The following is a 27515-nucleotide window of genomic DNA, read 5'->3' as shown; positions in this document are numbered from 1 at the left end:
AGAAAACAAAATATTTGTACTTTTGTAAAAACAACTTTTTCTTACTTAAGCACTCTTTTTTTTCAGAATTTAAGTAACAACGTTTACCTGGCAACCAAACAAGACCTAAAACATCGAAGGATCTGGAAGGGAAAAAAACAAATAACACGCCACACTTAAAATAAATAATAAATAATATTAAAGATTAAAGAGTGTGAAAAAAACCGAAGGATCTAGAAACCCTAGAGAACAGAGCTATATAAATCCCTCCATTTCTTTCAGCAGTCAGTGCCTCTTGCTATAACGCTAAATTTTGCGGAAATAATCTTTGATTTCGATTTTCTTCTATATATTTCTTTGCAAATTGTGTTGTGTGAAGGTGAGATTCGAGATCGCAGCAATGGCGGATACCGAGACGTTTGCATTTCAGGCGGAGATCAACCAGCTGCTGAGCTTGATCATCAACACTTTTTACAGCAACAAGGAGATCTTCCTCCGTGAACTCATCAGTAACTGCTCTGATGTAATGCCCCTTTCCCCATTTTTGTTTTGTTTTGTTTTGTTTTGCTTATAATTTAATCTGTTTTTTAACTTTGTCTAGATTTAGGGTATGACTCATGTGTTACGGCAGGTTGTCTGTGATCTATCGTAATTCAGATATGATGACATATATATTCGGTGTTTTTTGCGTAAATATATAGCGCCTTTATCTCTGCACGGAGAATGAAGCCTTGTTTGTGATATTTGATGGCTAATTCCTTGAAAAAGGATTTTGTGCAGTTTAGATTAAGTTATATTTTTATGTGATGTAATAATAGTCCTTGTGCTTTCAACTTTTTGTTCGATTATTGATTCCATTAGAAAATATACGATATCGTCATACCTTGGTTTGTAAAGGACACTTGTGGTCGATTTGCTGGTTTGGTGCTTGATAACCCATAGTATGCAGCTGGACTGATGCATGAGATTTGTTGTTTGAAAAACCATTAATTCGACATGTGCCATTTTACATACTATAATCTAACACTGTTTGGTAACTATGTTTGTTATTGTAGTTACGTAAGCAGATTATTTCCCAAGCTCTCTATACTTGGTAATTATTTATACTGGTAGTGGTGGAGAATATTTCATGTTAGAAACTTTATATGAATGATTTATGTTGATTACAGGCTCTTGACAAGATCCGCTTTGAAAGCTTGACTGACAAGAGCAAGCTAGATGCTCAGCCAGAGCTCTTCATCCACATCATCCCAGATAAGACAAACAACACGCTAACCATCATTGACAGTGGTATTGGAATGTCAAAAGCTGGTAAGTGTTCTTATGGCCGATCATGTCTTGCAATATATGGTTTAGTTTGTATTTATGCGGTGGGTCTTTTGTGCTGACATGTGATTAACAGATTTGGTCAACAACCTTGGTACAATTGCGAGATCTGGGACCAAAGAATTTATGGAAGCCATAGCAGCTGGTGCCGATGTCAGCATGATTGGGCAGTTTGGTGTTGGTTTCTATTCAGCATACTTGGTCGCTGATAAGGTCATTGTCACCACAAAGCATAATGATGACGAACAATATGTATGGGAGTCCCAGGCTGGTGGTTCATTCACTGTGACCAGAGATACCTCTGGTGAAAACCTTGGCAGGGGTACCAAGATCACATTGCATCTGAAAGAGGACCAGCTTGAATATCTCGAGGAGCGCAGGCTGAAGGATTTGGTCAAGAAGCACTCTGAGTTTATTAGCTATCCAATCTCCCTTTGGGTTGAAAAGACTACAGAGAAAGAGATATCTGATGATGAGGACGAGGATGACAAAAAGGATGAAGAAGGAAAGGTTGAAGAAATTGACGAAGAGAATGAAAAAGCTGATAAGAAAAAGAAGAAGATCAAGGAGGTGTCTTACGAGTGGGATTTGGTGAACAAGCAAAAGCCTATCTGGATGAGGAAGCCTGAGGAAATCACAAAGGAAGAATATGCTGCTTTTTACAAGAGCCTCACCAATGACTGGGAGGAACACTTGTCAGTGAAGCACTTCTCTGTTGAGGGTCAGCTTGAGTTCAAGGCTGTTCTCTTTGTCCCTAAGAGGGCGCCATTTGATCTATTTGACACTAAGAAGAAACCTAACAACATAAAGCTTTATGTCCGCCGTGTCTTTATCATGGACAACTGTGAGGAGTTGATACCGGAGTACCTGAGCTTTGTGAAGGGGATTGTGGACTCTGAGGACCTTCCTCTGAACATCTCTCGTGAGATGTTGCAGCAGAACAAGATCTTGAAGGTCATCCGCAAGAACCTGGTAAAGAAGTGCCTCGAGCTCTTTTTTGAGATTGCTGAGAACAAGGAAGACTACAACAAATTCTACGAGGCTTTCTCGAAGAATCTAAAGCTTGGTATCCACGAAGATTCTCAGAACAAGAGTAAGATTGCTGAATTGCTCAGGTACCATTCTACCAAGAGCGGTGATGAGTTGACAAGCTTGAAGGATTACGTGACCAGAATGAAGGAAGGCCAAAATGAGATTTATTATATTACTGGTGAGAGCAAGAAGGCTGTTGAGAACTCACCGTTCCTTGAGAAGCTAAAGAAGAAGGGTTATGAAGTTCTGTACATGGTTGATGCAATTGACGAGTATGCCATTGGTCAATTGAAGGAATTTGAGGGTAAGAAGCTTGTATCAGCTACCAAGGAAGGTTTAAAGCTGGAGGAGGGAGAGGATGAAAAGAAGAAGGCTGAGTTGTTGAAAGAAAAGTTTGAGGGCCTGTGCAAGGTGATCAAGGATGTTCTTGGTGACAGGGTTGAGAAGGTTGTGGTATCAAATCGTGTGGTCGACTCTCCCTGTTGTTTGGTGACTGGTGAGTACGGGTGGACAGCAAACATGGAGAGAATTATGAAGGCACAAGCTTTGAGAGATTCCAGCATGTCAGGCTACATGTCCAGCAAAAAGACAATGGAGATAAATCCGGAGAACTCAATCATGGAGGAGCTTAGAAAGAGGGCTGATGCTGACAAGAACGACAAGTCGGTCAAGGACTTGGTTATGCTGCTCTTTGAAACTGCTTTACTGACTTCGGGGTTCAGTCTTGATGAGCCTAACACCTTTGGCAATAGGATTCATAGGATGCTTAAACTTGGGCTGAGCATCGATGATGATGCTGGTGAGGCTGATGCTGACATGCCTGCATTGGAAGACACAGATGCCGATGCCGAAGGCAGCAAAATGGAGGAAGTTGACTAAATCCTAGGTTGTTTTTGTTGAGTTATTGACGGAAGTTTTCCTTTCTTAAAATTATGTAGTGGGTTAACGGCGGATGAAAAATTTTATGGCTTTTTTATCTATTGCAATCGAGTATGGTGATACTCTTTATTAATTTTTATTATTTTGTTTGCCGTTTTCTCTTTTACTTTGCTACTGTTTTTACCTGGCCGATTAAATCTATTTTAACCCTGACATTTTCAGGGGTATCCGAATGCATAAGTAACGATCTTCTATGGTGATAGGATATCCTACATTTTTCTATCTTGGTTATTTCTCAAGAACCATCCCAAATCAAAAGAGAGATGGGGTAAAACGTTACTGCAATCAGTATTAAACTGGTCATATGAATGTTCGATTTTGGCCATGGTAGCGAAAATGTTCAGACAGGCAATTTTGAGTGTTAATTTTAAATTATCTAGATACTTTATACTTTCGATTTTGGATGGATTGTGTAGATTCAATTTATGACCTCGTACTCGTATACATAAATGATAAAAACAAATCTATCGAATTTCCTTGTTAAGTTGTACCGGATTTTCCTAGATTGTTTATATTTTGAAAAAAATATCTTATTGGATATAGATTGTACTATGTTTTTATTTTGAATTACAGGATTGTAGATGCTAGTGCCGTGATTTTGCACGCTCGTTATAATTTTTGTTATTTTTAAATTAATATTTTTTATTATAAATAATAAATTATCTAAAATTTTTAAAATATAAATAAAAATCTGATTAAATTTAAAAATTATAGATTAATATAAGATTGGAGATTTTTTTTTTAAAAAATACTATTTTAATAAATAAAAAAATTCATTAATAAAGATGTGTAATAAAACTATAACGTATTTTTATAGCAATAGACATTAGTTTTTATCATCGACGAGTTTTTCTTCCCTCAATCACTGAATATCTAAATTACTTGTATTTCCTAAATAATAAATAGTCGTGTGTCTACCAATATATTCTAAAAGACACCAACTCTTCGATTTTTACAATGTCGATGTATATGAGCGTTCTTAAAAACGTGACCGCTTAGGAGCCTAAAAATCCGCAAAGATGTTGGCCAGATTTAATATATACAATTTTTGAAATTTTTTTTTTAAAAAATAATTTAACGTTCGATATTTATTCAATTAATTTGTATTGGATAAAAAATGAATTATGGATGAATTATTTAATAATATGGAGATTGACAATAAAAATTAGATATTAAGTAAAAAACGGTCTATACGATAGATGTCAAAAACTTATGTGAGACGGTTTCATGGGTCATATTTTGTGAGACATATCTCACAAAATTTTGGTCATCCATGAAAAAATATTATTTTTTATGCTAAGAATATTACTTTATATTGTGAATATCGGTAAGGCTGATTCGTCTCACAGATAAAAATTCGTGAGACCGTCTCACAAGAAATCTACTCTTTTTAGAATTTTCACGTATCATATATCATATTATTACATTTAAAATATATATAATAACTAACTTTTATGTTATGACTTAATTTTTTATAAACCAAAATATTTTTTTTATTAAATTACGAAATATTTTATTTTTTTAACAAGAAAATGTCATTAAAACTATTTTGGTAAAACTTACATCTTGTAGGACCAATCGTTTGTTGCTTTGTCAAAATCTATAGTCGATTGTACGGTGCAACTTAAATATTTTAAATTGTACAACGACACAAACATCATATTTCGATTGCTCTAACCACCATGAACATTTATTACACTCAACAATCTCCCTTCAAATAATTGCACTTATTGCAATCAATGAATTAAACATATGACATTGGCTTTGATACTAATTACAGGACCAATAGTTTGTCGTTACCAAAAACTATGTTGAAAATATTACAATTGCATAATTACTAGCTAGCTTATGGTAAAGCGGCAAATGCTGAGCCTTACAACTGGTATCAGAGTCAAGCTCACGAGTTCGATTACTATTGATTGCAATGAGTGCAATTTTCGGGAAATAAATTGTTTGAGTACAATAATTGTCTCAACTTGCTAGAGCAATTGAAACACAGTGCTTAAGCTATTATATGATTGAAAAGACTAGAGTTATATCATGACAACTAGTTATAGTTTTTGGTAAAGTGACAAACGCTCAGTGCTACAAATAATAATAAAATATAACATACCACTGTTATTAAATTTCGCAAAAAATTGTGTGATACGGTCTCATAAGTCGTATTTTGTGAGACATGTCTCTTATTTGGGTCATCCATGAAAAAATAATATTTTTTATGTTAAGATTATTAAATTTTTATGTGAATATCAGTAGAGTTGACCTGTCTTACAAATAAAGTTCGTGAGATCATCTAATAAAAACATACTCTTAAATTTATGCGTGCTTAGATTAGTTAAATTAAAGTAATCAAACATGGAAAATATTTTATAAAAATTTAAGAATGAGAATTGAGAATGATTATGAAGGAATAGACTATGATGAAACCTTTGCACCAGTAGCTAGGCTCGAAGTTATCAGAATATTTTTAGCCTTTGCTGCTTTCAAAAATTTCAAAGTGTATCAGATGGATGTGAAGAGTGCGTTCCTCAATGGTCTACTACAAGAGGAAGTCTATGTTGAACAGCCTCCAGGTTTTTCTGATCATCTATTACCGAATCATGTTATTAAATTACACAAAGCATTGTATGGTCTGAAACAAGCACCTAGAGCTTGGTACGACACACTTTCACAATTTCTTATTAATCATGATTTCACCGTTGGTACCGTGGACAAGACCTTATTTATCTTAGTAAAAAACAAACACATATTATTAGTTCAAATTTATGTTGATGATATTATATTTGGGTCAACTAACCCCAAATTATGTGCAAAGTTTGCTAAGTTAATGCAGGAACAGTTCGAGATGAGCATGATGAGAGAATTAACATTTTTCTTAGGACTTCAAATCAAGCAACTTGATACTGGAATCTTCATCAATCAACCTAAGTATACAAAGGAACTACTGAAAAAGTTTGGGATAATAGAGGATGTTCCTCTTCGACAAGTTTTTCCACCAGCTGTCTCATCCACCAAAGCTAAAGCCATTGAACCAGGACCTTCAACTGCTCAATTTTTCAGACCAACTTTCTGAGTGGTCATTAGAGAATCTGCTACTGGTTCTTCTGCTTTCAAACCAGTAGTCCCTGCTACTTCTGGAAAAGGGAAAGGCAAGATTACCGAGTTGTCTCAGTCACGGGTGGCCACATCAACCATTCAAACAGCAATCGATCTTCATCTGGAAGAAATTAATAATTCAACCAGAAAAGACATGAAATTCTTTGATGATTGGCTCAAGGTAAGAGTCTACCATCCAATCACTTTTTTGAGGACTCCCGGTGTTTTTGCTCAAACTGTGAAAAATGAGAAAAAGGTTTTTGCTGCTGCCAAGACACAAAATGTGATAGAAACCATCAATCGCAGAAACTACATTCTGGATCAAGCCAAACAGCAGAATATGGACACTGTTCTGAAAACGTTGAAGTCAAATTTTGACTCTATTAGTCCTACTTAAACAAACTAAATGAAAAAGGAACAGTTGTCAGAAACAAAGGAAGATTGGTTGCACAATGATTCAGACAAGAAGAATGAATAGACTATGATGAAACCTTTGCACCAGTAGCTAGGCTCGAAGCTATCAGAATATTTTTAGTCTTTGCTGCTTTCAAAAATTTCAAAGTGTATCAGATGGATGTGAAGAGTACGTTCCTCAATGGTCTACTATAAGAGGAAGTAAATGAGTACAGTAACTGACACTCCTGTTTTCTCTCTCTACCAACCATAAATATATCGACACGTGTCCCTATGTTTACTGACGGCTGTACATTTCATTCCTTTTAACCGCTCATTTTCTCTTTCATTGCACTTTACGAATATCTGTGTAATCATTCTGCTGATATCTTCAATTGTACCCCTTGTAATGTAATGCATCTGATTATATGAATAAAAGATTTCGTTTTTCCATACCTCTTGTGCTGTTCTTATTCCTGAATATTTCTACTGGATTAGAATAAAAAAACAGAAGACACGTGAAAACAGAAGATAATAAACAGTAGTTATGATAAATCAATTAATCCAAGAACATTACGAAAATACGAAAACTTATTCTCAGGAAGTGGTTTGGTAAATATGTCTGCTGCTTGCTGATCATTAGGAATGTATTCCAGACGAATATTCTTCTTTTGCACATGATCTCTAATGAAATGATGTCTGATATCAATGTGCTTTGTTCTGGAAAGGAGTACTGGATTATGCGATATAGCAATTGCACTGGTATTGTCACAAAATATAGGTGATTCAGAGGCTTGAACTCCATAGTCTTTAAGTTGTTGTTGTATCCAAAGTATTTGAGAACAACAGCTTCCAGCAGCAAGATACCCTGCTTCTGCAGTAGACGTGGCTATAGAAGTCTGCTTTTTGCTAAACCAGGAGATCAACCTGTCACCAAGAAATTGACAAAAATCACTTGTGCTTTTCCTATCCAGTTTACATCCTGCATAATCAGCATCTGAGTATCCAATAAGATTAAACGATGAGTCCTTGGGATACCAGAGGCCTACATTTTGAGTACCCTTCAGATATTTTAAAATTCTTTTACCAGCAATGAAATGTGATTGTTTAGGATTTGATTGAAATCTAGCACATATGCAAACAACAAACATAATATCGGGTCTACTGGCAGTAAGATATAACAATGAGCCAATAAGACCACGATACTGAGTTACCTCTACTGGAGTTTCCCCTTCATCTTTATCAAGTTTGGTAGACGAGCTCATAGGAGTGGAAGCAGCAGAGAGCTAGATTATGCAAAATGGAGTTCCCTCTTCATCTTCAAATTTTGAAGGGTACTCAAAATGTAGGCCTCTGGTATCCCAAGGACTCATCGTTTAATCTTATTGAATACTCAGATGCTGATTATGCAGGATGTAAACTAGATAGGAAAAGCACAAGTGGTTTTTGTCAATTTCTTAATACCCACCGGGTGCCAATGACAGCTTGGTGAGATGGTCTAGGTACTAGAAACCAAACTGTATTCCTCTCAAATTGATTCAGCTCTTCTTGCATAGCTTCTATCCAATTGGGATCCAGAAGAGCTTCTTCAATCTTCTTTGGTTCATCTTGAGAAATAAAAGCAGCATGCATGTATTCATTCATCATCTGTCTTCTGGTCCTTAGCGGAGTTCTGCATCATCTTCACTGTCTAGTTCCAGATGAACCATGTCTAACATGTTACTTAGATTAGATATGTTAGTAATCTCCGGAGCACTGCTGTCTTCATCAAAGACAACATGAATAGATTCTTCAACATTGAGTGTTTTATTATTGAAAATTCTAAATGCCTTACTAACTGCTGAATATCCAAGAAATATTCCAGCGTCAGATTTGGAATCAAATGCAGCTAAATGATTTTTACATACCAATCCTAATAAGAGCAAACAATCTTTTTGATTGTTCACATTACAACTCCAGGAGTTTGATCCAAGGATCATTATATAAAGAACGATATCTTCAAACATTTTCTTCGAAAACGCAGCAAGTTGTCTTCTGAACATTCTTACTTCGGCTTCTGGATCAGATTCTGCTTCTTCATTCACATTAGTTTTCATTTGATCTTATGTACGCTTAACTTTGTTTAACTTGTGCAGGTATTTATAGTGGTATTCAAGGGAAATAAAGATCCTTGCGACTGTTCATTATCAATGGTTCAGATTGAAAGTTTGCCAAGAGTCGTTTGGAGTTTAATATCCTTTATTACTGCATTAATTGAGGGGGAACATTGTTATGACATTTATATTAGAAAATGATTTATCTTTTCGATAAAACAGTGTATCTACCAGAAGTTGTCGAAGTGCTGCATTTGTTTCAGCACTTTACCTTCTTCCAGTAGATATTATCATAAAACGACAAATCAACTTCTGTTCTTTTAGCAACCGCCTCGGACAGCCCGCCATTTTTTTTACTGAATTTTTTTAAAATTTGAAATGAGTAGAGTAACTGACACTCCTGTTTTCTCTCTCTACCAACCATAAACATATCGACACGTGCCCATATTGCGTCATTGCTTATCTGTTCAGCGCTTCTCTCAGAAGTACTTTCTATAGCAGTAGCAGAAGATGAACTTGGGGCAACTGTAGCAGTAGAGTTAACAGTAGCTGCGAGAGCTTTGGTTGGTGGAATTGCTAAGGGCTCTTCTCCACTTCGAACTTCAAGTTCAAACTCATATGCCTTCAGATCTGAGAATAAGTCATGTAGTTCTAACTTGTTTAGATCCCTGGAAGCTCTCATTGCCATTGTTTTGACGTCCCATTCTCTGGGTAGGGCTCTCATTACCTTTAATGCAACTTACCTGTTGCCAAAATCTTTCCCAAGAGCTGAGAGTTCATTGACAAGGCTACTGAAGCGTTCATCAAACTCATTCATAGTTTCTCCAGCCTTCATCTTCATATTCTCAAACTTCTGCATGGCTACAGAAAGTTTGTTTTCCTTAGTTTCTTCGTTTCCTTCACAGATCTGAATCAATTTTTCCCAGATTTTCTTGGCAGTAGATGGCACATGGTTTGTTTCTGGAAGTTCGAAGATGAATCTTCTATGTCTCCCCTTCTTCTGTTTCCAGAAGGTATCACTAAAAGACTTTGGTGAATACAGTACAACAGTTGTACACACCCACTTCAACAGGACTTACCCTTCGCCTACCGAAACTCTTAGTTTTACAACTCAACTAAGAAACTCAACTAAGAGTTTCAGTAGGCGAAGGGTAAGTCCTGTTGAAGTGAGTGTGTACAACTGTTGTACTGTATTCACCAAAGTCTTTTAGTGATACCTTCTGGAAACAGAAGAAGGGGAGACGTAGAAGATTCATCTTCGAACTTCCAGAAACAAACCCTGTGCCATCTACTGCTTTTCTGTTTTACTATTTTTCACCCACTAACCAACAGATCGTTTCCACACATTATCTTGTGATATGCTGGTCTTTAAACTTGAACAAAAAACCGCTAGCATCTCTAACAGGATTCTAGCACATCATTCTGAAAAATCGATTAAGTTTGCCGTTAAATTTATTCAACCCCCCTCTAAACTCAACCCGATCCTCAACAGATTATTATTATCTAAAATTGATAGAATGAACATAGTCGATCAAAAAAATATCTGTTCCAATGAACATAAAAAATATGAGTTAAAAAAGAAATAAAAATCCACATTTTCTCAATCCGATAATGGGAATAACATTAAATTTTCCTAAAAGTAATAAAATTATTTTATAACATAGCACAGCTAAAGATGTCGAAATAAAACATAAGAAGATAATGTATTTAATATATTTTCTGATTTCTGTTAACAAATGAATGAATCGATATGACCTATTACAAAGAATCGTGAGCCTTTTCATCTTTAACATCGGCCCGGGTTTCCAAAAACAGGCCGACAAAAAGCCGGGACGGAAAAATCTCACATATAATTTAATAATAAATATTTATTATTATTATTTTAATTTAAAAAACGAAGGATCTAGAAACCCTAGTAAAACAGGATAATATAAAAGGCCTTTTCTTCCTCCACAATTTACCCTTTGCTCGCGCCTGCTGTATACATCGCTCAAAGTACAACCCTAGCATTCGTCTCTCTTTCAGATCATTTTTGCGAGGAATTTGAGAAGTAGAGATCGCAGAGATGGCGGATACGGAGACGTTTGCATTCCAGGCTGAAATCAACCAGCTGCTGAGTTTGATTATCAACACTTTCTACAGCAATAAGGAGATCTTTCTCCGCGAACTCATCAGTAACTGTTCCGACGTAAGTGTTATTTGCTATATGGGGATCTAGATCTGTTAGCGTTGGTTTTTCAATTTTTGCGAATATGTTGCGATCTTTGTGCCTGCTAGCATGGATGCGTTCAGTCGTTGAAGAGTATAATGAACACTCCGAAAATTTATGTTGTTTTCTTGCATTTGATCAAATTATCGCTTACCTTTATTCGGGATTTATATGTTTTTTCGCTTTCAATTATCAGAAGAACGGGCTAGTTTTTTTTACATCTGCAGCAATTTATTCGTTTGTAAACATTGTTTGTAGCTACTGAACTGGTTCGTGAGAATACTTGTGGATAGTACGCGAAACTAACCTGGATATAGCTGTTCAGAGTTTTTGTTTCAATCATTTTGGTTGGGTTAATGGAAGATATATTTCTGTGATTAACTATCGGTATTGTTGCAATCAGGCTATCGACAAGATTCGTTTTGAAAGCCTGACGGATAAGAGCAAGCTAGATGCTCAGCCAGAGCTCTTTATTCACATTATTCCTGACAAATCCAGCAATACACTGACCATCATTGACAGTGGTATTGGGATGACAAAGGCAGGTAGGTGTCAAATCGTTTTTCCAGTTTTGTTTGATTCTTTATTTTATTTGATTATTCTGTGCTGAATATCTTTTATGTTACAGACTTGGTAAACAATCTTGGCACAATTGCGAGGTCTGGAACCAAGGAATTCATGGAAGCCCTTGCTGCTGGTGCTGATGTCAGCATGATTGGACAGTTTGGTGTTGGTTTCTACTCAGCTTACTTGGTTGCTGAGAAGGTTATTGTAACTAGTAAGCATAACGACGATGAGCAATATGTATGGGAGTCCCAAGCTGGTGGCTCATTCACTGTTACCAGAGATGCTTCTGGTGAAAACCTGGGTAGGGGTACTAAGATTACCCTCCATCTCAAAGAGGACCAGCTTGAATACCTTGAGGAACGCAGGCTGAAGGATTTGGTCAAGAAGCACTCTGAGTTTATTAGCTACCCAATCTCTCTTTGGGTGGAAAAGACTACAGAAAAGGAGATCTCTGACGATGAGGATGAGGAAGACAAAAAGGATGAGGAAGGAGAGGTTGAAGAAGTTGACGAAGAGAAGGAGAAAGCAGAGAAGAAGAAGAAAAAGATCAAAGAAGTGTCTCACGAATGGAATCTGGTGAACAAGCAAAAGCCCATATGGATGAGGAAGCCCGAGGAAATCACAAAGGAAGAATATGCTGCTTTTTACAAGAGCCTCACCAATGACTGGGAGGAACACTTGTCAGTGAAGCACTTCTCCGTCGAGGGTCAGCTTGAGTTCAAGGCTGTTCTCTTTGTTCCTAAGAGGGCGCCATTTGATCTATTTGACACTAAGAAGAAACCCAACAACATTAAGCTATATGTGCGCCGTGTCTTTATCATGGACAACTGTGAGGAGTTGATCCCCGAATACCTGAGCTTTGTGAAAGGAATTGTTGACTCGGAAGACCTTCCTCTCAACATCTCTCGTGAGATGTTGCAGCAGAACAAGATCTTGAAGGTCATCCGCAAGAACCTGGTAAAGAAGTGCCTCGAGCTCTTTTTTGAGATTGCTGAGAACAAGGAAGACTACAACAAATTCTACGAGGCTTTCTCGAAGAATCTAAAGCTTGGTATCCACGAAGATTCTCAGAACAAGAGTAAGATTGCTGAATTGCTCAGGTACCATTCTACCAAGAGCGGTGATGAGTTGACCAGCTTGAAGGACTATGTGACCAGAATGAAGGATGGCCAAAGTGACATTTACTACATTACTGGTGAGAGCAAGAAGGCTGTTGAGAACTCACCCTTCCTTGAGAAGCTAAAGAAGAAGGGTTATGAAGTCATCTACATGGTTGATGCAATCGATGAGTATGCTGTTGGTCAATTGAAGGAATTTGAGGGTAAGAAACTCGTGTCTGCCACCAAGGAAGGTTTAAAGCTTGAAGAGGGTGAGGATGAGAAGAAGAAGGCCGAGGAGCTGAAGACAAAGTTTGAGGGCCTGTGCAAGGTGATCAAGGATGTCCTTGGAGACAAGGTTGAGAAGGTAGTGGTTTCTGACCGTGTTGTGGACTCTCCCTGTTGTTTGGTAACTGGTGAATATGGATGGACTGCAAACATGGAGAGGATCATGAAGGCACAAGCTTTAAGAGATTCGAGCATGGCCGGATACATGTCCAGCAAGAAGACAATGGAGATCAATCCGGAGAACTCGATCATGGAGGAACTTAGAAAGAGGGCTGATGCTGACAAGAACGACAAGTCGGTAAAGGACTTGGTCATGCTGCTGTTTGAGACTTCTCTTCTCACGTCTGGATTCAGCTTGGATGAGCCCGCGACTTTTGGAAACCGTATTCACAGGATGCTAAAGCTTGGGCTGAGCATTGATGATGACGCCGCCGATGGAGATGTTGATATGCCTGCATTGGAAGAAACAGATGCTGATGCCGACGGCAGCAAGATGGAGGAAGTGGATTAAACAGTGCTCTAATGGGTTTTGCTTAATTTGACATACTCTATTTGCTTTTTCCGCATTTTATTTTATTATGGTTTAGAATGTTTTTAATTGTTTTTTGTTTGAACTAAATATGGTCTCATCTATCCTATGACTATTGTAAGCCAATGATGTAGTTGCTGGTTTTGTGTTTTGTCAAGGCTGTGTGCGCTCAATGATCTTGACGTCTTGTCATATCTAGAATTTTGAACTACAATGTTCCATTTCCATATCTTCGATCCGGATTTGCTATATGGTCACATGTATGGCGAGCTTTATTTTTGCTACGACATATGATGTTTTTGCGCTCATTTTTAAATAATCCAAATATTTTACGAGAATTAGACATTTGAAATTTTGAAATATTCGAAACTTGTCTTGCAAATTATTAGCGTGATAAGTTGTTTTTTTGATGATATTGGAATTTCAAATTGAATATATTCAAGCATATATACCTCGTTTCACGTAATCATAAGACGCTCAAAACTTTCTAGGATGCCCTGTAAAATGGTCGAAATTTCCAAATATATATGACTAAAACTTAACTCTTTTCTAATTTTGAGCAGAAAAGAAAATTTCGACCAATTATAAAAAAATTCAGATTATATTCTAAAATAGGGAGATATCTAGAATTAGTTAAAACTTTACATGCATAATTGGGAACTGAAATATTTAATCAGAAATTCAGAACCACATAATTCATTGTGCCGGACGACACCAAAAATGACATTAAAGGATAAGGTTTTTCTCGTCGTAAGGTTCTTGTAGAGATGTGGGTGCTTCAAACCTGGATGTCAACTTTCGACAAATTCCAGTTTTATTAAGTCTAATTTACGATCAACTAAATAATCCGAACCCAGACACGATTTCGCTATGTCAAAGCATGACAAGAAGGTGAAAAAACAAACACAATGCAACAAAATTGTCACACGAGATGGCAGTCATTGATAAGAAACAAATCATCACGTCTATTATAAACAAGAAAACTCGGATGCAACGTCTGGGAATCAGGTATCCTCAACTCTCGAGTGGAATACAAAGCTTGGGAACGTCGTCGTGATGTCCCTGTTAAGGAAGAACATGCAATCAGCTAACTTACTATGCACGATGCCAATACATAAATTCACAAAAAAGCAAAATATCTTCTGATCGTATAAATTTTATGGCAGTACAAGAAAATATCTCAACAAATTCAAGTCTGCATGATTCCCAAAGATTCAGGTGCCGAAGTTTTTATCTCGTGAGTTTCCACAAGCACAGATCCTCACTTTGGACAGGCACATAATTATTTCACTAAATAGCCTATCCTTTTTGGGCTCATCAGCATACTCTTAATTGCATGAAGTTAAAGTAACAGTAGATACGCGGACACCAAAATTGGCACATACTTGAGATATTGAAGTGTCATATTTTTCAAAAGCGAAGGATGCCTCAAAACTAGACTTCTCCATTCCTCTTTATCAATTTTTCCATCATGCTTCGTATCAGCTTCCTCAAAAGTCTGAAATAGAACTAAAATATCCATGAAACGTAAAAACAAGTTCAAACAAATGACAAAGCATCGATTAACCAATACTAATGTTATCGATTGACCACTAAGAATCTCTGTAATATAATGACAAGAAGCCAAGCTTCAAATAGCTTTTCATTTGAGTGGTTCGATTCAACCAACAGTTGTCTAGTTTTCATTCACTAACAGAAGGGAGGGGTGGGGGGAGATGTTAGTTGTCCCAGGATAAAATCCCAGAGAGTTCTCAACAATCATCCCCTTGAGTTAGTTTTTGGACTTATAGGAGAGATGAGAAGGTCAAAACAAAGTTAGGCAGATGAACAACCTTGTCAATGATGCTCTCTATAACTTCATCTGACAGGTTCATACCAGATTCAGCCAGAGTGGCAACCACCATTTGCTTTACCTGCATATTTCAAGCCATAAAATTAATATGTTAGTAAAATAAGACTTTATGACATTATGCCGTCTATTTAAGACTTAAGCCTTAAGCAACAGTTTGAGCTACTTCTAAACACTTTTAGTACATAAAATAGGTCAACTGCGTGAACTTGTTATTTAGGGTATGATTAGACAGGATGTGAACACGGTTAACACCAAATTTCAGCTAAAATATTTTCATAAAGCATGCAGTTCCATTTTCGATTGAACAACTAGCATAAAAGTAACTTGACATATTACCGGACTCCTCAATTTTCCAAATCACATATTCAAGCAAATTTACAAGGTCTGTATTGAGGATCTCTCAACTGTTGAGACGTATGTTATCCCATGCCCAACAAGTGGCGAGGGAAATAAATCTAGAAGATACTAAAAGGCAAAAGATAAACTTCAATCCTTGAGCATTCAGAGTCTCATTAATTAAAGTAAAAGAAAAGGGAATAAATTTGAAATGCTTTGATGAAGGTTGTATGTCCTTGAACACACCACAGATATTGACATTATTAGAGTTATTATTAAGAATCCCCTATGCAAAAAGCAATGGATGATAAAATAATCACAACACACGCACACAAGAAGCATTACAAGCTGTGCATTGTGGTTATAACAAACATATGCTCCACACAATGTATAACCATCAAGCAAAAATGCAATACATGTGGGGAAAGGTTCCCATTTTCCTGCTTCTCTTGTTAAGCATATGTACAGTCACTATTACTCGAGAATCATAATATTTACATAATATATGTACATCTGTATGTAAAATAAAGGAGTAATAGGTTAAGATATCCAAAAAAAAGACTGAACTACAGAAGCAGCAGCTCAGACTTCAAAGGATCAACAGAATTATATCTCCGCTAGAGCGAAAAATACAAAGTGGGAAATGTTCACCTCTTGCCTCTCGATAAAACCTTGCTGCTTGAGATCATACAATTGAAAAGAAACTGCAGTGGGAAAAATTTATACGTCAGAATGGCATGAATATCAGAAAGTCTCCAAGAGCTAAACAGAGACTCATAACGGGAGTATCAGATATTCAACATACATTCGATCTTATCGTCAATAGAAGCATTTGGATGGAATACAGAGAGTGCACGGGCGAACTCCTCAAAACCAAGAATTCCATTATGCTTGGTGTCAAACAAGTCGAAAACCTGCTCCAAGAAATGTGGATGAGAAGAGACACATGAAATTTTTTTCATAATCTTCTAAACTTCTGAGCATTCGCGCAAGGTAATATCCAAAAATAAACACAACTCGTCATATGTAAGGACGAACAATCACAAATACAAGATTTGTTCTATGGAAAATAAAATTATGTTCCAGTTGAAGGAAATAGAAAGGCCGAGGGAAGATTTCTAAGTATCTGGGCAATGACCCTACACGCAACCTTAGTCGTCTTAAGGAAGTGTTATCCCAAGGATTACTTATCGTTAATGAAAGATGCATTTCCAATTCTCGTTAAAATAGTTGTGCATAGATTGCAGCACATCATTTTATATTAGTGTCTAACACTTCGCCTGCATCAACATGTCTGATGTAAAACTACAATCTCACTGCACTTTGGTGCCCATTGGGGACACTCAAGGATTGTACATGAAAAGAACTTTGATAATGCATGATTAACAACTTTTTACTTAAAAGCATCCACCAAATTGTGGATAAAACATGTTTAAACATTGTAAAGTACCCGATCGGCAAACAGACTCTCTTTTTTGTTTGTCTTGAACAATGCTAATTGAAATTCTTCCTGCAAAACAATGAAGAGAAGTTTGAATTACATGACTGATGTTGAAAGGGTTATGGTGCTAAAAAAGCATATAAGAAACCCGTGGATATGTTAGCCCATAAGGATATTTATACATCAAAATGACATGAATTTTTTTATCTGTGCTAATATAGTAAGAACCTTGTTGATCAGCCCATCATCAATCACAGCACTGCTGATCTTCTTAAACAGCTCATAAAGTGCTTCTATTTCACTTACACTAACTGCATAAAAGGAAAATTCAATTAAAAAAAGCTGCATATCTAGTCATGCTAGAGAATAACATATGAATATAGCCAAAAGAAAATGGAGGGCAGTGAACAAGATAATAGTGCTTATGACCTATCTCCATCAACACTTTTTTTTACTGCTGTAGCGACTGAATGACAATATCAGATTGTTAGCTTTTCAAAAGTAACGCGGATAGCAGCATTCTATTCATGAAGATCCGGCTTAATATGCTTCAATATCCCGGTTTTACAGTGAAACACTCCCTTTGAGTCTTCATTAAATTAATCATTTTCCTTTTCTAGGCGATCCATGAAGAAATTTCATTTCATAAAAATGGAAAATTTCTGTCCAAAAAATACCATCTTATCTAGAGGTAAGATAAGACACAAGAACTCAAAACCACTGTTTTGAAGAGCAAAAAGGTAAACATTTTCAAATCTCAATTTTTCAACAATCATCATGAGATCAGGAATGGAGATAGGATATCTTAAATCCATATTCTTATCTTGTCGATTGTATGTTACAGGTTCCTTTTCCTTTTGTTTTATTTTATAGGGGTTGGGCATCGAAGAGGTTGACTAAAAAAGATTGTGGATGTAATGCATACACACAGTCTCTCTGGCAAGAATTTCAGGATCCTCGAGGCCCCTTGATTGTGTATCAAGTTCAAAGCATTGAAGCAATGGAGCACATAAATGCTTGAACCCTGCTAAGCACTGCAACATGGTATTTCTTTAACATTAATACGCTCCATTCCTTTAAAAAAAGGATTAAAAAACATTAAAAATTGCAATATGATATAAGAATTGGAAAAATAATTTGAAAAAAAAAACACCTTTGGACCATTCTCCAAATCACTTGCTCCAAAACCAAAATGAAAACGCTGGTGAAGATTTGATCTTTACAATACTAATACCTGATAATCAATTTTTATGTACGTGAGATCATATCATTGCAAGAAACTTTCAGAATTATAAATAGTTTGAGTTTGAAAGATGGAGCAAACCACAATTTCAAGATATGAACACCTTCCAAAGGATTCCACGGAGGGGGACGGTATTTTCTTCATTTACCAGTCTAACAGTGTACACGTTACGCTTTGATAATTTAGTAAAAGCGTTTCCTAATTTCCCGACTTCAGCATAAAAATTTCGAAACAGCCATGCCATTAAAAATAACTACTCCAACAAATCTACATCTGCCTCTCAAGCAACATAATTTACTAAACCAATTCATACAGTCTACTTCAAAATTAGCTAGCCAACCTCAATTAGCACAATTCGAAACTATAATGTTCCAGATAACCAAACGGAAGACCCAACCCGAGATTCAATTGGATCCCGATAAATGCAAACTATGGGACGCATACTGACTGCAAATATCCGATGTAATCGCCTGAATTTCATGTTAGATCCACCAAGAACAGAGAAAATAATCAAACTTCTGCTGCAACTTAGGATTAGGGTACAAAATCCAACATTCCCAAATCATTCATGGATCTCAGGAGCATAATATATATATAAATTTGCAGATTGGGATTTTTACAATAAAAAATTCTTTTTTACCTCCGCAGGCAAGATCAGTTTAACAAGATGGATCCAGCAGCCGCTGTTTGGTTGAGATACACACAGTGGGAGCGCACAATTTTGGACAAAAGATTGAATGGTTTTTCTCCTTTTGATACTCTGCAAGGTTCCGGGATAATGGTGACCCGTTTTCGAGTTAGTGATGACCCGGGTTATCGGTTGAATAGCCCGGATCAGAAGACAGCTGCACGGGGACTTCTTCTCCACCCGGTTTCTCATACAGGTACCCAGGTAACCAACTACCCAGACCACCTCGAGAATTGCACCACACTCGAGTGTGATCGATACAGGCAGCATAATCCGTCAGAACCACTTGGGCTTGGAGTGTCCTAGAAGTCATCAGAAGCTACAAGTATGGGCAGCCGACTTGCCATACTTAGTAGGTGGCACAAGAATCGAGGTACCTACCCCATTTTCTACTATAAATAGCAGGTATTAGTGTCATTTAAACATTCGGAAATCTTTGAACCAAAAGCACTGACATATTTCCCTTCAAATATTGCTTGTGTTCATAAAAAGGCCTGCTGACTTAAGCATCGGAGTGGCCACGCCGGACATCCCTCCGGCGCCCATTCACGAGTTACTTTCTTGTTTACAGGTGTTGATCCAAGCCATTATCTTCACTCAAATTCCCAAACATTATAAATTATTGATTTGGTCCGTTGAAGCCCCGTACCCGGCTCACCTATTTTAACGAGAATCACATCATTGGCGCCGTCTGTGGGAAAACACTGAGTTCGAGACGTTGATATGGCTCGTACGAGAAGAACCAACCAGGGTAATTCTCACGCCCAGGGTGATGGGGGGCAAACTTCAAGACAAGCTGATGTTAGTAACATTGGAACAAACCTCATTACCCTGACCCCTGAAAAGTTAAAGAAAATGATGGCCGATGCCGTTGTGCTAGCTATGGCCAGGAAGGAGGTCTCTCACCCTGTCACACCACCCGGTGATAAACAGGGACGTGATCAGGGACTTGAGCAGGAGCAGGAGCAGGAGCAGGGGTAGGGAAGGAGGGATAACGAGATGGTAGGAGAAGACGAGGGATCCAGTGCTGGGTCCAAATCTCCTACCGTGGCAGAGGAATTGATGGAATTAAGGCAGAAGATGAAGGTCTTGGAAGGATAGTTGAAAAGACGGAGCATTGCCCGGGCAGTCCCGAGAGGATGCCCGTTTTCTGATATCATCGTCCGGGAGCCTCTTCCTGGAAATTTCAAATCTGCGAAGGTGAAAGACTATGATGGCAATGCAGACCCGGAGGAACACCTGGCCAGGTTTGAAAATATGGCCATGTTGCACTGTTACACTGATAGAATCAAGTGCAAGGTGTTCCTAACAACACTGGTGGATTCAGCTCAGAGGTGGTTCGAAGGCTTGACTTCCCAAAGTATCAGTTCCTTTGAAGACTTTCAGAAGGTGTTTTTACATCATTTTAGCAGCAGTAAAAAGTACAAAAAGACTGCTTTTAGCCTTTTTGAAGTTAAGCAGAACCCAGAAGAGAGTTTAAGGGCCTATATCAGAAGATTCAACAGAGTGGCCCTAGACGTCCCTACTTGTGCCACTGAAACGAAGACTACTGCATTCACCCATGGTTTGAGAGAGGGTGAGTTCTTCAAGTCACTTACTAAGAAGGTGCCGGGAGATTTCGAGGATCTATTGTCGCGAGCAGAAAAATATATCAATATGGAGGAAGCCCAGAAACAAAAGAGGGACTCTGTGAGAAAAGAAAAAGGAGAACGGATGTCTAAGCCCGAGGAGAGGGGACAGAAAAGAGGCAATACATGGCACTTTTCTCACCACGTGCCTCTGAAAATTGCTCGGGAGAGGGAAGTGCAGGAGTGCAGCAGAGATTTGGCCCCGGATCATCAGTTATCCCGGCCAGAAAAAAGTGGATTTTGCTCTTTTCACAAAGTATGCCACCATAACACTGAAAACTGCAAGGCACTAAAGGGGAATTATGCCTCATCCTCCATCCCGGGACCCAGTAACAATAGCCAGAGGCCGAGAGTGCCACCTTGGACATCTCGGCCACCAGGATCCAGCGCCCGAGGAGGAAGTGTGAGGAATATCCCGAGGATTGAGCCCAGTAGAAGAAGGGAGCCTGAGCCCGAGAGAAAAAAGAATTCGCCCCCTGCCACAGGAATGATCAAAATGATATTAGGAGGCTATACTGATGGAGATTCTAACCGGGCGAGGAAGGGGAGAAGCAGGAGGGAATGTTTGGAGGTAGAAGGAGCAAGAAGGAATGAGGCGATCATTAGTTTTGGCCCGGAAGATTTGAGAGGGGTGAGTCTGCCCCACAACGACGCCCTGGTGATCCAAGCCCGAGTGGCGAATTATGATATTCTACGGGTCTTTGTGGACTCAGGCAGCTCTGTAAATGTAATTTTTAAAGATGCCTTTGTACAGATGGATTTGCAGGGCTACCACCTAAAGGCTGTGGAGACTGCCCTCTTTGGTTTTGCTGGCCATATGGTTTACCCGGAAGGGGAGATCATGTTGCCATTAACCTTGGGTTCTCAGGATCTTAAGAGGACGGTGATGACTTCATTCACCGTAGTGGATTTCCCGTCATCATATAATATCATTTTGGGGAGACCGGCTATGAACGAATTGAGAGCCGTAGCATCCACATACCACCAAAAGATAAAATTTCCAGTAGGAGCTCGGGTGGGAGAAGTCCGAGGAGATCAACCATCCTCTCGGAAATGCTATGTGGAGGCAGTTCGGGCGGATCAGAGTATAACAAGGAAGGAAGGGAAGAAGGCAAGGGTGGACGGGGAAAGAACGATGGGGAGAGGAGAGGTGCATTTTGTGGCAGAAGAAGAACAAGAAGTAGTAGAAATCGGACCAGGCCAGCAAATCCGGGTGGCCAGAGATCTCAGTATATCCACTCGGGTCAGTCTGATTCATTGTTTAAAAACTAATATTCATGTGTTTGCTTGGTCCCAACAGGAGTTGACAGGGATTTCTCCCTTGATAGCAGAACATCAATTGAACATCCTCCCGGGATCTCACCCAGTAAAACAAAAAAAGAGGCACTTTGGCCATGAAAAGGACAAAGTAATTGATGCGCAAATTAAGGAGCTTCTGAAAGCTGGTCACATTAGGGAAATTCAATTCCCTACATGGCTTTCGAATGTGGTCTTGGTACCCAAATCTACCGGGAGGTGGCGCATGTGTGTAGACTTCCGCGATCTCAACAAGGCGTGCCCCAAAGATCATTATCCTCTGCCCAGGATTGATCAGCTGGTGGATTCCACCTCGGGCTATGAATTGCTAAGTTTCATGGATGCATACCAGGGGTACCATCAAATCCCTCTGGCTAAAAACGATCAAGACAAAGCCAGCTTCATCACCTCGGGAGGTACATTTTGTTATATTGTAATGCCTTTCGGGTTGAAGAATGCAGGGGCTACTTACCAGCGTCTGATGAATAAAGTCTTTGAGAAGCAGCTGGGACGGAATGCGGAAGTCTATGTGGATGATATTCTATCCAAATCCCGAGAGGGTGCCAGCTTTATTAGTGATCTAGAAGAAACTTTTGCGACTCTCATGCATTATGGAATCAAGCTTAATCCTGCCAAGTGTATTTTTGGCGTGAAGAGTGGCAAATTCTTGGGATTCATTGTGACAGACCGAGGGATCGAGGTGAATCAAGAGAAAGTCGAATCTGTGCTAAGCATGCCATCTCCCCGATCTGTCAAGGAGGTACAAAAGCTAACTGGGAGAATTGCTTCCCTTTCCAGATTTATTTCCCGATCAGCACACCGGAGTTATCCTTTTTTTCAAATCTTAAGGAAGGCCCAGCAATTCGGATGGGATGAGAAATGTGAACATGCCTTCCAGGACTTGAAAATTCATCTTGCCGGGCTCCCGGTGTTGGTGAAATCAGAACCTGGAGAAAAATTATATGTCTACATGTCCGCTACAGAGTATGCTGTCAGCTCTGTTCTAATAAAAGAGGAAGGAACTGATCAAAAACCTGTCTATTATGTCAGCCATGCTCTGAGGGAGCCCGAGCTCCGGTATAGCGAAGTGGAGAAAATTGCTTTGGCCCTAGTCATGACCGCCCGGAAGCTAAGACCTTACTTTCTGTCACATCAGGTTATTGTTCTTACCAATAGTCCTCTGGGTAGGATCATGACTCATTCCGAAGTATCCGAGCGAATGATAAAATGGACAGTAGAGTTGGGTGAATATGACATCGAGTACAAGCACCGAGTGGCCATTAAAGCACAGGCTTTGTCAGATTTCTTATCTGAAATGATCCAGCCCAGTGAGGAGGAGGTATGAAAAGTATCAGTGGATGGAGCATCTAGCCTGATGGGGTGCGGAGTAGGGGTGGTATTAGTGTCTCCCTTGGGAGAAAAGGTCAAATTAGCATTAAGAATTGATTCCCGGATAACCAATAATGAAGCTGAGTATGAGGCTGTTCTTGCAGGCATTCGAGCTGCCCGGGAAGTTGGAGCTTCTCGGATTATTCTATATTCTGATTCACAGCTCATCACTCAATAAATAAAGGGCATTTATGAGGCTAAGGATGACAAGATGCTTAAATATTTACGGCTCATTCGAGTCCAAGCAGAAAGCTTCATGGATTGGAGTATTGAACAAGTACCCCGAGAAGAAAACAGTGAGGCAGACGCTTTGGCTAAAATGGCTGCTTCTTTATCAGAAGTTAATACCCGGGAGGTGTTGCATATTACTCGGCTGGTTCTCTCTACGGAGGAAGAAGCATCACCCATGCCTGAAGATTCATGGATGACACCATTGATCGCGTATATTACGAACCATGAGCTCCCTGAGGATAAAGCCCGAACTCAGAAGATCAAAAGACAAGCCCCCAGGTTTGTTCTCTTAAATAAAATTTTGTACAGAAGATCATTCCAAGGACCGCTTTTGAAGTGTTTAAATGAAAAAGAGGTGGATTATGTTCTCCGAGAAATTCATGAGGGGTGTTGTGCCGAGCACCTCGGAGAAATGTCTTTAACTCGAAAAACAATGCTTGCTGGATTCTGGTGGCCCACCTTAAAACAAGATTCTGCTCATTTGGTCCAGATTTGTGAGGGCTGTCAGCATCATTCGAATTTCAGCTACAGCCCGGCCACTCTCATGAAGCCTATTTGGACATCCTGCCCTTTTGATCAATGGGGCATGGATATTGTGGGTCCTTTTCCGGTTGCCCGGGCTCAGAAAAAATTCTTACTAGTAGCTGTTGACAACTTTTCTAAGTGTGTTGAAGCTGAGCCTTTAGCAAAGATCACCGAGCAGGAAGTATTGAAATTTTTATGGAAGAACACATTGTGTGCCGGTTCGGAGTGCCCAGGAGAATAATCTCGGACAATTGAAGACAATTTCAAGGCAAAGGAATTACGTCATGGTGCCAGGAAATGAAAATCACTCAATCTTTTACCTCTGTTGCATATCCTCAAGCCAATGGTCAAACAGAAGTTGTCAACAGAGTCATTGTGCAAGCATTAAAGGCAAGACTTCAGGGTAAAGGAAAGGATTGGGTGGAGGAGTTACCTAGTGTCATATGGGCTTACAGAACTACTCCCCGGGCACCTACTCAAGAAACTCCCTTCAGTTTGGCATATGGTTCTGAAGCAGTTCTTCCAGTAGAGATCGGGCAGACCTCTTCCCGGGTAGAATCTTACCCGGAGGACAACGACCAGAGCAGGGCCATGGAGTTGGACTTAATAGAAGAAAAAAGGAACATGGCATTTATTCGAATGGAGGCATACAGAAATCGGGTGATGAAATCATATAACAAGAAGGTCCGTATTCGAAACTTCCAAGTTGGGGATTTAGTCATGAAAAAAGTCAACCCTGCTGGGGAAGTTGGGAAGCTGGAAGCCCGATGGGAAGGACCTTACAAAATCACTCGGAGAGTCAACTCGGGATCCTTTTATTTAGAAGATGCGCAGGGACGTCCCCTCAAAAGGCCTTGGAATGTGTTTAACTTAAAGAATGACTATGCATAATAGATGTAATTGTTTGACGGAAGAAATCAATAAAAAATATATATTTTCTCAGAGTATTGCGTTTGTTATTATATCTTGGGAGCTGCTATGACCCGGTTCTTAAAAAGCCCAGGGCACTACACCCTGGCTCGGGGCACCACACCTCGACCATTCCCAAGTCCCGGGACATGATCCCCGGCCCAAGGCTCCGTACCTTGGTTCTTAAAAAGCCCAGGGCACTACACCCTGGCTCGGGGCACCACACCTCGACCATTCCCAAGTCCCGGGACATGATCCCCGGCCCAAGGCTCCGTACCTTGGTTCTTAAAAAGCCCAGGGCACTACACCCTGGCTCGGGGCACCACACCTCGACCATTCCCAAGTCCCGGGACATGATCCCCGGCCCAAGGCTCCGTACCTTGGTTCTTAAAAAGCCCAGGGCACTACACCCTGGCTCGGGGCACCACACCTCGACCATTCCCAAGTCCCGGGACATGATCCCCGGCCCAAGGCTCCGTACCTTGGTTCTTAAAAAGCCCATGGCACTACACCCTGGCTCGGGGCACCACACCTCGACCATTCCCAAGTCCCGGGACATGATCCCCGGCCCAAGGCTCCGTACCTTGGTTCTTAAAAAGCCCAGGGCACTACACCCTGGCTCGGGGCACCACACCTCGACCATTCCCAAGTCCCGGGACATGATCCCCGGCCCAAGGCTCCGTACCTTGGTTCTTTAAAAGCTCAGGGCACTACACCCTGGTTTGTGGAATCCAAGAAATACTCCTTCTGAGTTCAGGTTTAAATCTCTACATCTGGAGTATTAATTAAGCTACTTATTTAACGTATGGATCGGGACCCCGGGTATTCGATTGAAATTACCGTTTTCTCTTACTAAGAAATACTCATAAGTTATTACATTACCCGGGTTGCGAAAAAATTGTCAAAAATCATATTGAAAAAAGCACAGCGACGGAAAGAAATCAACATTTCCTTACAAAGTTCAAAGGCAAGAAATACAAAGGAAAAAAATACAGAGTAAATTACAGGCCTATTCTAAAGTCTGCTGCCCTGATGGTTCTCCGGATTCCCCGTGAGTCTTCTCAGCCTCTTTCTCGATAGCATCATCTTTGGGAAGGGAAGCAATGGCCTTATCTATATCAGGAAAGCCCTCCTTATCTGTCGGAATCAGGCCTATCTCCTCAAATTGCTCCTGGCATTTCTCAAAGCCAATCGAAAAGTATTTGTAGGCCCTATCTTCAACAGCTGCTTGGAATTCCGCCGATTGAAGGAAAGTAGTCCTCCATTCTTCATGGGTCAGCTGAAGAAGTCTGAGCTTATCTTCAGCAACTTCGGCTCGATGTTGCTGGGCACTGGCTTCATCCTCGAGATAGCTAATCCGAGATGCCAGGAACGCAATTTGCCTCTGAGAAGCCTCCTCCCGGGCTATGCTCTCATCACGAGAAAGTTGAGCCGCGGCCAGCTCTTGATTAGCTGCTTCCAAGGAAGCTTGGAGACTGGCAGTTGTCTCCTCGTGAAGTTTCTGGGCCCGGGCCATCTCTCCTTGGAGATGGTCATGAATATCCTGAGCCGTCCGGGCTTGCTTACCCTTCTTGGTTGCCATCGCTGCCACCTCTTCAAAGGCCGAAACTAGCATCTGGGCAGCCTGGATAAGAAGGAATCTTAAAAAAAGAAAAAAGGGGGAGGGAGAGAGAGGGAAAAGAAATAAAAGAATAAAACTTACAGACAGAAGACGGTTGGACCCCTCCAAAAACCTCACACTAGAAGGAGTGCTTTTCAGGATAGCTATCTCAGCAGGGCTGAGCACCTTCTTGAAACGCTTAACACCAACAGCGGAAGTTCCCTCGAAGAAGATGTTAGCCAGAGAAAGCTGGTCGGTTGGAGGGAGTTCTTGGCGAGGTTCTTCATTGGATTGGGGGGGGAGAGGAGGAGGTGGAGCAGATCGGAAGGCGCCTTGGTCACCCTCGGAAGGGTCTTCGAGAATAACCAGCTCGGGTTCTTCAGTAGCTTTTCGTTTTCTCTGAGTGAGGGGAATGAGATCTTCAGATTCCTCCGAGTTCTCAGTCATCGCCCGGGAAGCGCCATCTTGGGGAGGTTCTTCCCGGGACACCTCAGCTCTCAAGGCTGTCGCTTCTGCATCCCATTTTTTCTTTTCTTCCGCAGCTGCCTGGCGAGCCGCCATTTCCTTCTCTCGGGCTGCCTTCTCAGCTGCACGCCTTTAGCAAAAGCTGCTTGCATCTCAGAGTTATCTGCATAGAGGAGTGACAGGGTTATGATACATTAAATAAACAGGATAAAGGAATAAGAAAGCACAGAAGATAAAGTATGTACCGAGTTGAGAACCCGAGCCAGCCACCTCATCAATTACCCGGTCTATGGGGTCCTCAGCCCGGGCACTCAACCCGTAGGCCACTAAGTTCTCTTCTGAGATAAGAATGGAAGAGGAGTAC

The 27515-nt window shown here is 39.9% G+C and overlaps 3 protein-coding genes across 6 annotated transcripts; 2 read left to right on the top strand and 1 right to left on the bottom strand.

The window, feature by feature from the left end:
* Positions 1-247: 247 nt before the first annotated feature.
* Positions 248-3355, top strand: LOC142555797 (heat shock cognate protein 80-like). Its single transcript, XM_075666893.1, has 3 exons — positions 248-502; positions 1149-1290; positions 1382-3355. The coding sequence occupies exons 1-3, from the start codon at positions 380-382 to the stop codon at positions 3214-3216; spliced, it is 2100 nt and encodes a 699-aa protein (XP_075523008.1). The 5' UTR covers positions 248-379; the 3' UTR covers positions 3217-3355.
* Positions 3356-10806: 7451 nt separating this feature from the next.
* Positions 10807-13777, top strand: LOC142555793 (heat shock cognate protein 80-like). Its single transcript, XM_075666887.1, has 3 exons — positions 10807-11046; positions 11471-11612; positions 11696-13777. The coding sequence occupies exons 1-3, from the start codon at positions 10924-10926 to the stop codon at positions 13528-13530; spliced, it is 2100 nt and encodes a 699-aa protein (XP_075523002.1). The 5' UTR covers positions 10807-10923; the 3' UTR covers positions 13531-13777.
* Positions 13778-14325: 548 nt separating this feature from the next.
* On the bottom strand, positions 14326-19166 carry LOC142555794 (calcineurin B-like protein 3). 4 transcript variants are annotated; one of them, XM_075666890.1, is made up of 10 exons: positions 19061-19166; positions 18331-18411; positions 18103-18251; positions 17406-17488; positions 17187-17246; positions 16542-16650; positions 16388-16440; positions 15381-15461; positions 14934-15057; positions 14326-14610 (listed from the first exon to the last, which is right to left on the bottom strand). In XM_075666890.1, the coding sequence occupies exons 3-9, from the start codon at positions 18218-18220 to the stop codon at positions 14983-14985; spliced, it is 579 nt and encodes a 192-aa protein (XP_075523005.1). In that variant the 5' UTR covers positions 18221-18251; positions 18331-18411; positions 19061-19166; the 3' UTR covers positions 14326-14610; positions 14934-14982. The 4 variants fall into 4 exon arrangements, with proteins under 4 accessions (XP_075523005.1, XP_075523003.1, XP_075523004.1 ...); XM_075666888.1 differs by having other exon boundaries at positions 14934-15046; XM_075666889.1 differs by lacking the exon at positions 18331-18411 and having other exon boundaries at positions 14934-15046.
* Positions 19167-27515: the final 8349 nt, after the last annotated feature.

The sequence above is a fragment of the Primulina tabacum genome, chromosome 9, assembly GCF_025594145.1.
Source record: "Primulina tabacum isolate GXHZ01 chromosome 9, ASM2559414v2, whole genome shotgun sequence".
Lineage (NCBI taxonomy): Eukaryota > Viridiplantae > Streptophyta > Magnoliopsida > Lamiales > Gesneriaceae > Primulina > Primulina tabacum.
Note: the sequence above shows the minus strand (reverse complement) of the source record. Positions and strands in the feature narration are given on the sequence as shown.